Source organism: Pleurodeles waltl, chromosome 10, assembly GCF_031143425.1.
Source record: "Pleurodeles waltl isolate 20211129_DDA chromosome 10, aPleWal1.hap1.20221129, whole genome shotgun sequence".
Lineage (NCBI taxonomy): Eukaryota > Metazoa > Chordata > Amphibia > Caudata > Salamandridae > Pleurodeles > Pleurodeles waltl.
The window spans coordinates 35323813-35339842 of record NC_090449.1 but is presented as its reverse complement, the minus strand read 5'-3'; the positions used below and the strand labels follow the sequence as shown (position 1 = coordinate 35339842).

At 48.1% G+C, this 16030-nt stretch overlaps 1 protein-coding gene across 1 annotated transcript in view; it reads left to right on the top strand.

Moving 5' to 3' along the window:
- The window catches only part of LOC138261000 (caM kinase-like vesicle-associated protein), a 414930-nt gene that overhangs the window by 361116 nt on the left and 37784 nt on the right, over window positions 1-16030 (top strand). Inside the window, exon 5 of the mRNA XM_069209589.1 lies at window positions 13697-13835. Within this exon, the coding sequence (XP_069065690.1) occupies window positions 13697-13835 (139 nt within the window). The remainder of the gene's footprint in view (window positions 1-13696; window positions 13836-16030) is intronic.

The following is a 16030-nucleotide window of genomic DNA, read 5'->3' as shown; positions in this document are numbered from 1 at the left end:
CGGGGGCCACAAGCCTACACCCCTGCTCAAGTGCCTAGAAACCCTAGCAGGTGATGAATGTGCTATACAAATCAACATGACATAACCATAACTTGTGAAATTCAGTGTTTTTGCAGTTTAAATGTTAACCATAGCTGTAGGTGAGTCTCACATGCACACACAGGCATAGGGGATGTAGGGACAAAGGATCTGTGCAACCCTTGCAGAGACATTTTCATAAACTTACATCAAGATCATTTCATAGATGAAGTAGCCTGCTCCTTGTTTAACTCTATGGGTTGCTTTGCAGGAGAAGAGATGCATTTTCCACCTTACGCACCCTTTGGGAGGCAGGGTTTTGCAATTCAAGGTGTCCCTTAAGCTGGAAGGCCTAGTGCATGATATGTGGAGCCTTGGAGTAAATCTTCGCTAACTTGCCAGGGATAGTCCTGCATGCTGGTTCTGGAGTCTTTGAGGTTTCCATACTGGTGATCTTCTGCACCGGCACACACAATGCTGCTGTAACTCAGTCTAGACAGGACCTAGGCATCCTCAGTGTGATGGTCTGATTGGAGTGAAGAAGATGGCAGTCAGGGCAGTGAAGAAGCCAAGAAGGGCTGAGTTGTCCAATGCACAGAGCGTTGAGCTCAGGGACTAATGAGCCCTGTGCTGCTGCCGTGGGAGGTGGGTTATGTGTTTGCGACACAGTTTAAATTTAAACGTTGCTAGAGGTTCTCCTCACGTGGTCGCATCAGCACTTCCTCGCAAGGCTGTGAATGAATCACATCTCTGCTTCTTCCCACAGAATAAATTTGCACCTCGGCTGCTTGCCTGGTAGCTGCAGCCAGATGGGGAGCTGATAACGTGCATTCACGTCCATATATATCCCAAGCCTTGGTGAGGTGCAGAGCACCACTCACACTCTTCGGAGTGTGAGGGAAAGCCCCGCTCCTCGTGCCTGAGGCTGGGAGAAACCTGTCTATAAGGTGATACCTTTACTGTGGGGTTTTCTGTATTCAGGAAAGAGGAGCCTGGAAGACAGGACTTGCCCTCCTATGATATTCATTTAAAACAAGGTTGAACCATGGTCATGCATGGGTGACCATGGAGAAGCTGTCACTAAGAAGAGGGGACCAGGGCAGGACAGGCTTTCTATTCCATCAGGCATTTCCGTGGTGGTCTGGAGCCCTTGGGGGCCGGTTTTAAAAGTCCAGGATTGCTCCTGGTGCCTCGGTCACTTTCCCCAGTTCTCCAAGGTTATTTGCAGCCGGCACAGGGGGGGCTTCCAGACAGAGAGAAAAAGAGGGGGATAGAAAGAAAGTGATCGGAGGGGGGAATGAGAGAGAGGAGAGATGGAGAGAGAGAGAATGGATAGACAGAAAGCAAGGGATAACACCAGAAAGGGATGGGGGCTGGTTTGAGCATTTTTGCCCGGTCTCCTTTAGTTTCCCAGTCCTGAAAGGGGAGCTGGGGCCTTGTAGGGTTCACAGAGGATGGATGTCATCAACAATCTGTAAACAAGCAACAAGCAGCTCCCTGACACATATTTGGCATAACTCAGGAAGATCTGGGAAAACCCAGCATTGCTTGATCGGAATGAATCAATTAAGTCCCTGGAAAGAATATGGCTTGAAAGGTATCTACAGAATTTCAAGGGGGACAGGTCGTTATTCCAAAGCATATCCAGAGAAGTAGGATGACCTTCTACAAGGTGTGATCCCACCTTCAGGAATTTCAGATCTCCAACCCTAAAGCATATTCGAACTTGAACTATATAAATATTGCAAATTCCACTGTCTACATTTAAGAACGTATTGGATGTTATGCTTTTCCCCACTTTGCATCTTTACAGTGTGTTCACTGGTCTCGCACTGGCCGCCCCATTCCCACACTGAAAGAAACTCATTTTTAATGTCTGCTATAAAATCGGATGATTCCTACAACGTGCTGCTAAACGCTTGAAGGAGCAAGTATATCAAATGTCACAATGGCGTTTAAATGATCACCTGGACGAAATGCAAATTCTGCCAGCGTAATTCGTGTAATTCTAGTGGTACGCTTGTTACACGAAAATCCCCAAATTACGCCACATTCTGTAGTTACATCGCAGGCGCACTGATACAATGCGAACAACCAAAAAGTGAGCAGCTGTTGTTCGTGGCAACTCTGGCTTTTGTGTTATTTTTTAGCATGAAATGTATCCTTGTGCCAAACATTGACACGACGATGCATTTCACACTAAAATACAGTGCTAAACGGCACATTTGCATTTTGCGTAAATATAGCTAATGAGCATTATTTTTCCGATATTTTCCATGATTAGGTGATCGCAAATTGCACACGTTTTGCACATCCTAGTTTAAAGCTATAGCAATGCATTATTAATATAAATGTCGGGATTGCACAGCTGGAAGTCTTTCTGTGTTCCAGCTGTTCCTGGTGGCGAGGTACCTTGTACTTGTTGGCAGCGTGCAGAACCCGCAGACCGCCACAGTCTGTCCATCACACTACAGCGGATTAGAACTGCTGCCCCTCAAGGGCATCACGCGCATGCTGGCAGCTTTGCAGGTGAGTCCCAGGCTGGGGTTGAGTGAGGGGACCTTGAGTGAGGTGGATCCAGTACTGGTGTTTCAGTCACAGCCGACCAGCTTACACTGGGGTTGTGAGCATCCTCACCATGCGCCTTGGCTTAGGAGCATCACATGCGCCTTTCTTCAGGGGCTAAGAGCCCCACCTAGCAGGACCTCACGAGAACTGTCGGGGGAACCCCACAGTGTGTGCTGAGGACTCCCAAGGCAACCTCCAGCAAGGAAAGAAGCCGCTGGACCAGACACACAGTACTGCCTCCCTGGCACACATTGCCAATTGGACGGAAGGGAGCTTCCTTGATGAATGGAAGGGGGCATGGGTGGGAAGAAGGGGGCATGGATGGGAAGAAGGGGGCATGAGAGGGAAGAAGAGGGCATGGGTGGGAAGAAAAGGGCATGAGAGGGAAGAAGGGGGCATGAGAGGGAAGAAGAGGGCATGGGTGGGAAGAAGGGGGCATGGGTGGGAAGAAGGGGGCATGAGAGGGAAGAAGAGGCCATGGGTGGGAAGAAGGGGGCATGAGAGGGAAGAAGAGGGCATGAGAGGGAAGAAGAGGGCATGGGTGGGAAGAAGGGGGCATGGGTGGGAAGAAGAGGGCATGGGTGGGAAGAAGGGGGCATGAGAGGGAAGAAGAGGGCATGGGTGGGAAGAAGGGGGCATGAGAGGGAAGAAGAGGGCATGGGTGGGAAGAAGAGGGCATGGGTGGGAAGAAGGGGGCATGGGTGGGAAGAAGAGGGCATGGGAGCGAAGAAGGGGGCATGGGTGGGAAGAAGAGGGCAAGGGAGCGAAGAAGGGGGCATGGGTGGGAAGAAGAGGGCGTGGGTGGGAAGAAGGGGGCGTGAGAGGGAAGAAGAGGGCATGGGTGGGAAGACGGGGGCATGGGTGGGAAGAAGGGGGCATGAGAGGGAAGAAGAGGGCATGGGTGGGAAGAAGGGGGCATGAGAGGGAAGAAGAGGGCATGAGAGGGAAGAAGAGGGCATGGGTGGGAAGAAGGGGGCATGGGTGGGAAGAAGAGGGCGTGGGTAGGAAGAACGGGGCATGGGTGGGAAGAAGGGGGCATGAGAGGGAAGAAGAGGGCATGGGTGGGAAGAAGGGGGCATGAGAGGGAAGAAGAGGGCATGAGAGGGAAGAAGAGGGCATGGGTGGGAAGAAGGGGGCATGAGATGGAAGAAGAGGGCATGGGTGGGAAGAAGGGGGCATGAGAGGGAAGAAGAGGGCATGAGAGTGAAGAAGAGGGCATGGGTGGGAAGAAGGGGGCTTGGGTGGGAAGAAGAGGGCGTGGGTGGGAAGAAGGGGGCATGGGTGGGAAGAAGAGGGCATGGGTGGGAAGAAGGGGGCATGAGAGCGAAGAAGAGGGCATGGGTGGGAAGAAGGGGGCATGAGAGGGAAGAAGAGGGCATGAGAGGGAAGAAGAGGGCATGGGTGGGAAGAAGGGGGCTTGGATGGGAAGAAGAGGGCGTGGGTGGGAAGAAGGGGGCATGGGTGAGAAGAAGGGGGCATGAGAGGGAAGAAGAGGGCATGGGTAGGAAGAAGGGGGCATGAGAGGGAAGAAGAGGGCATGAGAGGGAAGAAGAGGGCATGGGTGGGAAGAAGGGGGCATGGGTGATAAGAAGGGGGCATGAGAGGGAAGAAGAGGGCATGGGTGGGAAGAAGGGGGCATGAGAGGGAAGAAGAGGGCATGAGAGGGAAGAAGAGGGCATGGGTGAGAAGAAGGGGGCTTGGGTGGGAAGAAGAGGGCGTGGGTGGGAAGAAGGGGGCATGGGTGGGAAGAAGGGGGCATGAGAGGGAAGAAGAGGGCATGGGTGGGAAGAAGGGGGGATGAGAGGGAAGAAGAGGGCATGAGAGGGAAGAAGAGGGCATGGGTGGGAAGAAGAGGGCATGGGAGCGTAGAAGAGGGCATGGGTGGGCAGAAGAGGGCATGGGAGCGAAGAAGGGGGCATGGGTGGGAAGAAGGTGGCATGGGTGTGAATAAGAGGGTATGGGTGGGAAGAAGGGGGCATGGGTGGGAAGAAGGTGGCATGGGTGGGAAGAAGGTGGCATGGGTGTGAAGAAGAGGGTATGGGTGGGAAGAAGGGGGCATGGGTGGGAAGAAGAGGCCATGGGTGGGAAGAAGGTGGCATGGGTGGGAAGAAGACGGCATGGGTGCGAAGAAGGGGGCGTGGGTGCGAAAAAGGGGGCGTGGGTGGGAAGAAGAAGGCATGGGTGGGAAGAAGAGGGCATTGGTGGGAAGAAGAGGGCATGGCTGGGAAGAAGAGGGCATGGGTAGGAAGACGAGAGCATGGGTAGCATGGGTGCGAAGAAGGGGGCATGGGTCAGAAGAAGAGGGCATGGGTGGGAAGAAGGGGGCATGGGTGGGAAGAAGGTGGCATGGGTGGGAAGAAGAGGGCATGGGTGGGAAGAAGGGGGCATGGGTGGGAAGAAGGTGGCATAGGTGGGAAGAAGAGGGCATGGGTGGGAAGAAGGGGGCATGGGTGGGAAGAAGGTGGCATGGGTGGGAAGAAGAGGGTGTGGGTGCGAAGAAGGGGGCATGGGTGGGAAGAAGAGAGCATGGGTGGGAAGAAGAGGGCATGGGTAGGAAGAAGAGGGTCTGGGTGCGAAGAAGGGGGCATGGATGGGAAGAAGAGGGAGTGGGTGGTAAGAAGGAGGCATGGGTGGGAAGAAGAAGGCGTGGGTGGGAAGCAGAGGGCATGGGTGGGAAGATGAGAGCATGGGTGGGAAGAAGAGGGCATGGGTAGGAAGAAGAGTGGGTGCGAAGAAGGGGGCATGGATGGGAAGAAGAGGGCGTAGGTGGGAAGAAGGTGGCATGGGTGGGAAGAAGAAGGCGTGGGTGGGAAGCAGAGGGCATGGGTGGGAAGAAGAGGGCATGGGTGGGAAGAAGAGGGCATGGGTGGGAAGAAGGCTGTATCATTGGGAAGAAGCACTCATGAGTGGGAAGATGGGGGCTTGAGTGGGAAGGAGGGGGCATGGGTGGAGAGAAGGTGACATGAGTACGAGAAGAGGGCATGGGTGGGAAGAAAGTGCATGTGTGGGAAGAAGAGGGCATGTGTGGGAAGAGGAGGGCATGCGTGGGAAGAAGAGGGCATGTGTGGGAAGAAGGTTCCATCATTGGGAAGATGGACTCATGAATGGGAAGAAGGCCTCTTGAGTGGGAACAAAGGGGCATAAGTGGGAACAAAGGGGCTTGAGAAGGAAGAAGGGGGCTTGAGAATGAAGAAGGGGGCTTGAGAAGGAAGAAGGGGGCATGAGTGTGAAAAAGGAGTCCTAAGCTAGAGTGGGCATGAGTGGGACGTTGGGGCATGAGTTGGAATAAGAGTGCAGAAGAGGAAAGGAGGAGCATGAGAGAGGTGGGGTACATGAGACATGGGAAGGATAGAAGAAGCTAATGAGAAGAAAAGAGGGAACATCCATGGGAAGGAGGAGGCATGACAGGGAATGAGGAAATGTGAGACAGAAGGAGAAGTCATGGAAGAGAAGGAAGAGACATGTGAGTGAGAGGCATGAGGGAGGAGGAAGGGCTGTACACACAACTTACGTAGGACAACCTACAGTGAGAGGATGCCACCACCAAGCCTGTGGCTGGAATGGATTCTTTAGAAACTATCACAGTGTGTATTGTAAGTTTAAAGGTTGGATACCTCTGTCCCCATCATACAACTGGTTCACTTTTGGTAGCAAATAAGAATCAAAGCTTCTGTGCCTTGATATCAAGACCTGGGGCAAGATGTACTAACATCAGGAATATTGATTTTCTAATGTATGAAGTTCTTTTGAGTTTCATTAGCGATTCCTCATGCATATTAATGAGGTAGGTCGAAATTTGCGACCCATTAGGAATCACAGCCATCACAGGGATGGTAGCCTGCTGGGGTCATCAGACCACCATGTCTGTGGTTGCTTTTCAATAAAGCAATCTTTTTTTTTCCTTAAAGGAAAATGGGATGTGTTTAAAATGAAAAAATGAAACTTTGCAGTTTCATTTTTTAAGAGGAGAGAGTGGTCTGTGGGACCACTGCCTACTCTTAAAAAATATTATCATTTACATTCTCAAAGGGGAAGGAATCCCTTGGGGACACTTTCACGTTTGAGAGTAGTGGAAAGGTGTCACTGGTTTGCGACCGAAATTGCGACTGGAACTCGCCCGCAAAACAGTAATACATATCATGGTGATTCGCTCTTTGGAAGGGACGCCCTAAACACGTCCATTTCAAATACTGAATCACAAAACCCGAATTGTGATTTGGTAACAAGTTCCTGAATCGCAATATGGGCTTTGTAGTTCCCAAAAGGCATTTTTCTGGTCGCAAACCATTTGCGATCGGAAAAAAGCTCTGCACATGTGGCCAATAGAGTGTTGTTAAAACTGTTTCACATCTGGAAGGACAAGGCGAGCACAGAACATCTGTCACAAAAGCAATCCTTTAGCATTTCACATACGTAAGGCAGGCCAGGCCCCAAGTGTCACAATGGGCTGCTTTTGACCAGAAAATACACACATCCTGGCTGCAACAGCCCCACGTGCTTGGGTGCTGCAGGCGGTTCTGCAACTTCAGCATTTTCCGTGCTAATCTGATTTTTCTGCACTCGCCAAATAATCCACCGTCTGCAGATTGTATCCAAAAGGTTTCTCGGCCAAACTGATCAAAAGTTATTAAAATCGCTGCACAAAAGGGAAACCACATGCCCGGCACTTTAAACAAGTTAATTGCCCACCTTTCAGCTGTCAGTTATTGTGTTCAGTCCTTTTCATAGGTGACAGTATTGACTCACAGTGGATATATCCATATTTATGGGCTAATGGCCGGCCTTAAACTGCACCAGTTACTTCACAGGCATTGTTACAATCCAGCTGTAATTTCACAGCCACTGTAATAAAAGCAGACGTTGTTACACACACTGCCACTAAGGGCCTGATTACCAGTCAAAGTGCTATTTATTGCACTGGAAAAATAACAACACCACGGGGTGTGTTACTCATCAGGTTCCATAAATAACACCTACTATGCGTTAGGGGCAGTGACGTGCAGATGCTGGTGTGTAATGCACCAAAATCCGCATGATACGTAAACACCATATGCTTTTCCCCTTAAATTACAGCAGGTTTGACCTCCCGAAATCCAAAGAAGGCCGAGATGCATTAAATACCTACCAACTGGTAAATCACGAGTTGGAATGTCCCGACCAACTCATAAGGAGGGCCAAAAAGTTTACAAGATTTCCAAACACGATTCGTCTCTTTTTCTAATTCAATGGGTTTTTTCCAACAACATTTTATTTTAACAACAAATCAGCTAGAAACCTACTCTAACAACTTCAAAGAATAAATTACATTTCGCATGACTTCCCCCCTCTTCCCCAAAGTCAGGGTCTAGTTTTATAATATTCACGAAGTCCAGGCATGATATCAATTCAGCTTCACGAGAATGTCATCACGTGCTTTCATATTACATTCCACCATCAGTAATGTGATTGCATTACAATCATACAACTCTCAGCCACCTCAGTGATCTCCGGCTTGCTCACGCTGGCTTCCCCCGCTCACCACATACATTATTCCATTGCCCTGACTGCCAAACCTCCGTCTGCCGAATTATAAATCGCCCCCAATATATTGGATATGGGGAGGGTTAGGGTTACGTGTAAATTGTAGGGGTAAGGTTAGTTTAAGGACAAATTTAGGATTAGAAGTAGTTTCAGAGATAGCCCTTAAACTAGAGCTGGAGTAAGGGATGAAAGATCAGCTATGGGTAAGTTTTAGGGGGTTGACTCAAGTTAAGAATAAAGTCAGGATTGGAAATAGGTTAAGACAGACTTTAAAAACCAGGTTTAAAGAAAGGGATAAAATGTCAGCTTTGAATAGGGTTCAGGCGTAGGGATGGGGTAGGGTTAGGCTAGGTTTAATGTTGGGATTGGAGTCAGACATAATGATAGAGAAAAGGAAAGGGGTTAGAAAAGGTTGGTGTTAGAGTTAGGATGGGGTTAGACAGAATTCTGTTGTGGGACAGGACAATCGAAGGCCCACAATCTAGAATTGGAATAATGATAAATCATGGGTAGGAGTTTCAACGATAGGTAGGATGTGGGGTTCATTGGTCTCACTTAGGGGCCACATTTAGAGATCAGGAAAATAAATAATGTTAGAGAATATGCTTTTTCTCAGTTTTTGTTTCTCACTGTTTCATTTTCTCTCCTTTTTCTCCATTTGTTGCATTTTTCATTCTCACTAAATTTGTATTACTTTTTTAGATTCTGCCATAGATTCCCTAAGGCTGCCAGTCAAAGATTGCGGCATCCCTCCTTGTGTGAGAAACCCTTCTCACTTTCCAATTCCTTGATACTTCCCAGTTTGCTTTGTCCTGCTGGTTGGTGGACACATTCTCCTGGGACTTCGCTCACTCTAGACTTAGTGTGGGAGTGACTTCCCTGACTATCTCCGCCAGCATTCACTCTGGCACGTCCCATTGCACAACTGACAGTGCCAGACCCATGGGAGGGAGGATCTCCTCTCTCTTCTCTGTGCAGAGCTGCCACATACCACTTTCAGTGTGTGCACTTCAGTGCTCACGTCACTGAGCACATCTCTTGAAATGACTCCTTCTCCTCACAGACCCTCACCTTAGGGTGTGCATAGGGATCCTAATTCTAATACCATCTCTTTAAAGTTCCACTTGGGTGCTTTAATGCACAGTTCAATGGCTCCTGCTCATAGAACCCATTGTTTGCAATTGAAGTCCCTTTATTCAATGTGAACCCTGAATATCAACACCAGTATACAAAAGGTAAACAATATTGAGGACAAAAAATCACACATAAAATATCGGCAGGTAAGTAAGTCTAGATTTTTTATAGTTAACGTCACATATATGTACCATGGCAAAGTATATAGCTTCAAAGTGCATAGATGTAGAGTGAGTATAGTAAATCTGTACTTCCCTATATGCATTTACATTTCTATATTTTGTCCCTGAATAGTTTTGTCCTCAGTCCTCTTGTGCCATGATACTCTAGGGGCACCGATGCCTCCATTTGCAATAGTGTTCCCTATGTGCTTCGTTGAACACTTCATTCTGCCTTCCTTGATCATACAGTGGCTCTTCCCTTATGTTGATGTGTTCATTGTATGGATCCCACTTTTGTCGCCACCAGTTTATGTGCTTCAGGGTTGCACACTTCACTTTGCTCTCTTTAAGATAAAGGGTCTGATTCAGAGTTTCGCAAAGAGGCTGCTCAGGCAAAACATGGCGAAGTACCCTGTACACCAAATTGGCGCTGCGCCTGCCCAAATTAGAGTCTTGCGGATAGACATCTTTCCAACAGCAGTGCCCCCACTGGATACGCTGTTGGAATGCATCGTCCCATGAGCTGACAGAGTAGAGGCTGTCATAGTCAGGACAAGAGCCCTCCTCCTATTTAGAGCGGGCGGTCTGATGGATTTGTTTTTGGTCTGTCACTGCCAGAAAAAACATGGTGGTCTCAAATGGAAAAAAAGACAAGCATAGGCAAATTCAAGAGGTCTCCCCTGTACAAGAGCTATTGGCTTTAGGAATGTGTTTTTGCCATGTTGTATACAAGTGTTGTAGATTGGATCTGTTGGAATAGAGGGTCATAGAGTGGAGTAGAGGAAATTGGGATGTAGGGGGGAGTAGAGTTCAGTGGTTCAGTGGTAGAGAGTGTCGTAGAGTGCAGTGCCATAGAGTGGAGTGTTGTGGAGTGGCGTAGAGTGAAGTGGCATAGAGTGTAGTAGTGTGGAGTGGTGTGGGTGGAATAGGGTGTAGTGGTTGAAGGTAGCAGGGTGGATGATTGAGTGGAGTGGAGTGAAGAGGGGTGGATTGGAGTGGGGTGGACTGAAATAGGGTGAGTTGGATTGGATTGAGGTGAATTGGAGGGGGTTGAATTGGAGTGGGGTGGATTGAATTGCATTGGGGTGGGTGGTTTGGATTGGAGTGATAGGACTGGAGTTGGGTGGATTGGTTTGGGATGGGGTGGATTGGATTAAAGTAGGGTGGTTTGGAGTGGGGTGAATTAGAGTGGAGGGGGATGGAATAGACAGGACTGGAGGGGGTGGATTGGATTGGACTGGACTGGAGGGTAGTGTATTGGCTTGGAGTGTGGTAGATTGGACTGGAGTGGGGTGGACTGGACTGGAGCGGGGTGGGTCAGCGTGGAGTGGAGTGAATTAGAGTGGAGTGAATTGAACTGATGGGGTGGATTAGATTGGAGTGGGTGGATTGAAACAGGTTGGGTGGATTGGATTGGATTGGAGTAGGGTGGGGTGGATTGGATTGGGGTGGGGTGAAATGGGGTGGAGTAGAGTGGATTGTAGTGAAGTGGGGTGGATTGCATTGAGGTGTGGTGGATTGCATCAAGGTGGGATGGACTGGAGTGGGGTGAAATGGATTGAGTGGGAGGATTGGGCTAGAGTGGGGTGGATTGGATTGGAGTGGGGTGGACTAGTGTGGGGTGAAATGGGATAACGTGAATTGGAGTGGTGTGGATTGGATTGGCGTGTGGTGGGGTGGGGCTGATAGAGGGGAGTAGATTGGATTGCGGTGGGGTGGATTGGACTTGTAGGAGATGGACTGGATTGAGTGGAGTGGAGTAGATTGGATTGAGGTGGATTGTATTGGGTGGTGTAGATTGGATAAGGGTGGGGTCATTTGGAATGGAATGGATTGGATTAAGGTGGAGTGGATTGGGGTGGGGTGTGTTGTAGTGGGGTGGGGTGGATTGGAGTGGAGTAGATTGAATTTGGCTGGATTTGGATAGATTGGATTGGGGTGAGGTGCATTGGAGTAGGGTAGATTGTGGTGGATTGAAATAGGGTGATTTGGGATGGAGTGGGTGGACTGGGGTGAGGTGGATTGGACTGGAGTAGGACAGATTGGTGTGGGATGGATTGACGCGAGGAGGATTTAAGTAGGACATATTGGAGTGGGGCATATAAGAGTTTTGTATTGAAGGGGAGCAGATTGGTGTAGGAAAGATTGTAGTGAAATGGATTGTGGTTGGAGAGGGCTGATTGTTTAGGATTGGAGTGGAGCAGATTGGAGTAAGGTGGATTGGAGTGGGCATATTGTTTTGGATTTGAGTGGGGTAAATTGGAGTGTAGAAGACTGGAGTGGGGAAAATTGTTTTGGATAGGAGTGGGGCAGATTGTTTTGGATTGGAGTGGAGCAGATTGGAGTGAGGTGGATTGGAGTGGGCATATTGTTTTGGATTTGAGTGGGGCAGATTGGAGTGTAAAATACTGGAGTGGGGAAGATTGTTTTGGATCGGAGTGGGGCAGATTGTTTTGGATTGGGTGGGGTGAATTGGATTGGAGTGGGTTGGAAGGATTGGAATATGGTAGATTGGAGTAGATTGGATCGGCTGAGTGCTTTGGATTTGAGTGGGGTGGTTTGGAGTGGTCTTGGGTGGACTGGATTGATTGGGGCGGAGTGGTGTGAGGTGAAGTGGGTTGGATTGGTGGATGGGAGTGGGGTAGAGTTGGGTGGATTGGGGTGAACTGCACGATTATGTGTTAACCATCATTTCAGAAATTGCACATAAGAAAGGAACAATTTTGCTTTGCAATATTTAGAACAAGATAATCTTCATCTTTTGAGAACAGCACCCACAATCAAAAACAAAAGAATATATGAGTGCAAAGTTTGAAAAGAAGACTTGGCATGATAAAAAAAAGTTAACTCTAGAAATTATTTTTAGCAATTTTGTTCTTCCTGCTGGCATCTTTGTGCCAGCCACACGCCTTCTGTTTGTATGGCACTAAATGTTGAACATAACAAAATAGTACCTCAATCACGTAATGAGCAGCGGACGGGCACTGATTAAGTTTAATGAATCAGTGCTTGGTCCCTGCTTCTCAGACAGGATCAGAAATGATGTTGGGCCTGCAGTGACAAATTAGGAGGCTGTAAAGTAGAGTGCCAGGCAACCCAGCAAATGGTAAACGCACGGACTCCTAGCTCTTATTCTTAACAACAGTGTCTTGCAAGCGAGACCATGCACTGGTGCATTCTCTCACAGGCTGGACCCTAAAAAATGACGCCAATGGTTGTCATTCGTTATTTGATTTTCAATAACAAACTGCACCTTTGGGAGTTTGGTGTTGAACAGCAAAGAGTTTGATATGGGGCGACCTGAAAGACAGTGGCCACACAACAAACTTGCAGTGCTTCAGAGGACTTTTGTGATGGTGGTTCCACTGAAGCTCAGAGATCAACACTTGGCCGGAGGTAATATTTAAATATGACAGTCCTCTGTCAGGATGGTAGAGGTAATGAATGAAGACCACTAAGGTCGAGATGAAGCCATTAGTGTCTCTCAAATATATTGCTTGTATTTACTGGCGGATTTTTTGCTCCATTCCCACACTTTCGCTCACAACCTGTCCAGCCTTTTACTGCAAAATGAACTCTGCCATCACAGCTATTGCTTTTTTTTCCTGCCTCTTTCTATTTTCCCAATGGTGACTATGTTCTTTCACAGTATTGTGCATCATCTGAGTTCATGCCCAGACTATGCTGTCATTTATACTCACTATGCACTTATTGGCATGTTGGTGACTTTATATTCTTGCTATTGTTCATAGTGCATAGTTTGTGTGCCATTAGTATTGGATTGCAACAATTTTTTTTGGCTCAGCTAAAATTTGCAGCTATTGTGCTCACTTCATGTTGCTTCAATGTTATTAACAGAATCATATGTGCAGGTTGGCATGGAGCTCAGAAGGTTACTGATCAGTTTTACTTTTCAGAGAAGAATTTTAGTTATAATCATATTCACATATAATGTCTCATCATGGGAATACCTGTGTTATGTCTATTGCACGTTGTCAAAGGGACAACAAACGGTTGCAGGTCAATGGGTGCAGTCTCTGACCTCACGTCTCAGAGCAGAGATTGGCCCAACCACACTTCCGCTTGCCCGCCCCCAGGCTTCCACGCTCTTTTACACCCACCTGCCCAGGGTCCAGTGAGTGCTTCCATTTCATAGTGGTGAATAGCAGTGACTATTCAGGACTGCTGTCTGGCAATCAATCAATCAATCAATCAGTAGATTTGTAGAGCGCTGCTTCTCACCCGTGAGGGCATCCAGCTGGCACAACCGTCTCATGCCATGCTTCCCATTGCAGGGCAACTGGAGGAGATGTCTTCGACTGGATACTGGACCAAGGCTACTACACGGAGAAGGACACAAGCAACGTGATCCGCCAGGTGCTGGAGGCGGTGGCCTACCTTCACAGCCTGCACATCGTCCACCGGAACCTGAAGGCAAGTCTCTCTGCTTCCCAGCATTTAAAAAAAAAACTCTGTATAACTTCCATACACATGTCCAACAATTAAATGGCGCCTGAGTTATCAAAATTATAAGTTGGAAGAGCGTTAAATTGAACACTATCAGCCAACTCGAATGTACTAAAGTAGGTAATTAACAAACATATTTATAGATTATTTTAAGGACTTTACAAGACTCCTCTCTGTATGTATATTTTTATCAACATCCATTTCCTGCTGTAGGGGACGAAGGAGACCCAAGAAGTAAAGCACAGAGGAAAAGGGAAAGAAAGAGAGATAACAGGAAAAATGGGCCTTAGTCTATACATCAACATCCAACCTAGGGCAGCATTCCATTGTTTATTATTATTACTACACTGCATTTAATGCAAGAAAACCTTGCTATGAGCTCCCGTGCATGTGATCAATACCTCATTTTAGGCCGAGCCTACCACACAGTGGACACTGTCTGGATGCGAAAGACCTATTGGGAGCTCACAGTGGGCTTACAGCCCTCCGTCGCTTACCACTGGTTGATCTTATTCTGACTCTGATGTGTTTGCTTTTTATTGGATGCTGTGCCTTCCTCTTGTTTTGTTTGTCCCTCCCCTACAGCATAGCTTTTTATGATGCTTTTGATTGCCTCAACTGTATCCTTCCACCTGTTCACATTTAGGGAACTACTTCTTCATTTTTATTTCAACAGTCCATGAGGGTGCATGTATTTTCTATCTTTCTCTTGTGAGCTCCTTCACTCTCCAAATATCCACCCAGTGCTGTGTTGCTTCTCGCCCCTCCCATTTTGTCAATTAAAGCACAACAACAGGGATATTTTAGCTGTGTTATTACTGAGGAGCAGACTTTAAGGGTTGTTTATGTTTTATCGCCCATATTTTGGCACACAAAGGCTTATGCGGCTCAGGGAAATGGCTTTCTGTTTCACTCACTCACTCAATGCGTCTGAGGCAGACACATAACACTTCTCCTGGAGGTCTATAAATAACACTTCTCCTGGAGGTCTATAAATCTGCTGTCTGAGCTACTGTAGAAGAACAAATGGCTGAATTCTGTGGAAAGTAAATTAGGCCTTGGCAAGCATTTTCCTTTAAATTAGGACACTCACAAATACTGTTTAAATTCTAATTCTATGAGTGAAAAATATTCCTGTGTGAAAAGTATTTGAAAAATAAACCATTACATTTATAAAGCTTGAAACACTTAATCAAATGTACAACTTGCAGACACCATAATATATGTGTTTGCTTTTCCTTCAGTATTTTGAAATGTGTTTTTTTCTACTTTTTAAAAAATAATACTTAACAGATATTTGTAGCGGCTCACCACTCCCATTATAAACGTAAAACCTATTGGTATTGTCAAAGCTTGTGTTATATAAGAGTTTCTCAACTGATGCTTCAGAACACATATCAATAATCTATTCATCCATGTCTGGGGGCTTGTGGCTTTGACATATTCTTAAGATTAACCTTTTATTGCAATCATTAATGACTTACGCCGCCAATTGGCCGCTCTGCGGTCAAAAGACCGCGGGCCATTCTGACTTTCCCGCTGGACCGGCGGGCACCCGCCGGCCCAGCGGGAAAGGGCCTGCAACACAGAAGCCGGCTCCGAATGGAGCCGGCGGTGTTGCAGGTGTGCGACGGGTGCAGTAGTACCCGTCGCGCATTTCACTGTCTGCTAGGCAGACAGTGAAAAGCTTAATGGGGCCCTGTTAGGGGGCCCCTGCACTGCCCATGCCAGTGGCATGGGCAGTGCAGGGGCCCCCAGGGGCCCCAGGACACCCGTTCCCGCCATCCTGTTTCTGGCGGTTGGCTGGCGGGAAGGGGGTCGGAATCCCCATGGCGGCGCTGCTTGCAGCGCCGCCATGGAGGATTCTCCCAGCCGGGGCTAATCCGGCGGGAAACCGCCGGACCCGGTTTTCCGACTGTGGCTTTACAGCCACGGTCGAAATGGGCACTGAAGCACTGCCAGCCTGTTGGCGGTGCTTCCGTTGCCCGCGGCCCTGGCGGTCTTTGACCGCCAGGGTCGGAATGAGGGCCTAAGTGCCTTATTACAACTTTGACAGAGAGATTTCCTCCATCACAAATGTGACAGAAAGCCTGTCCGCCGTATTATGATCCAATTATATTCTATGGAGATCGTAATGTGGCAGGCGGGGAATCCGTCACATT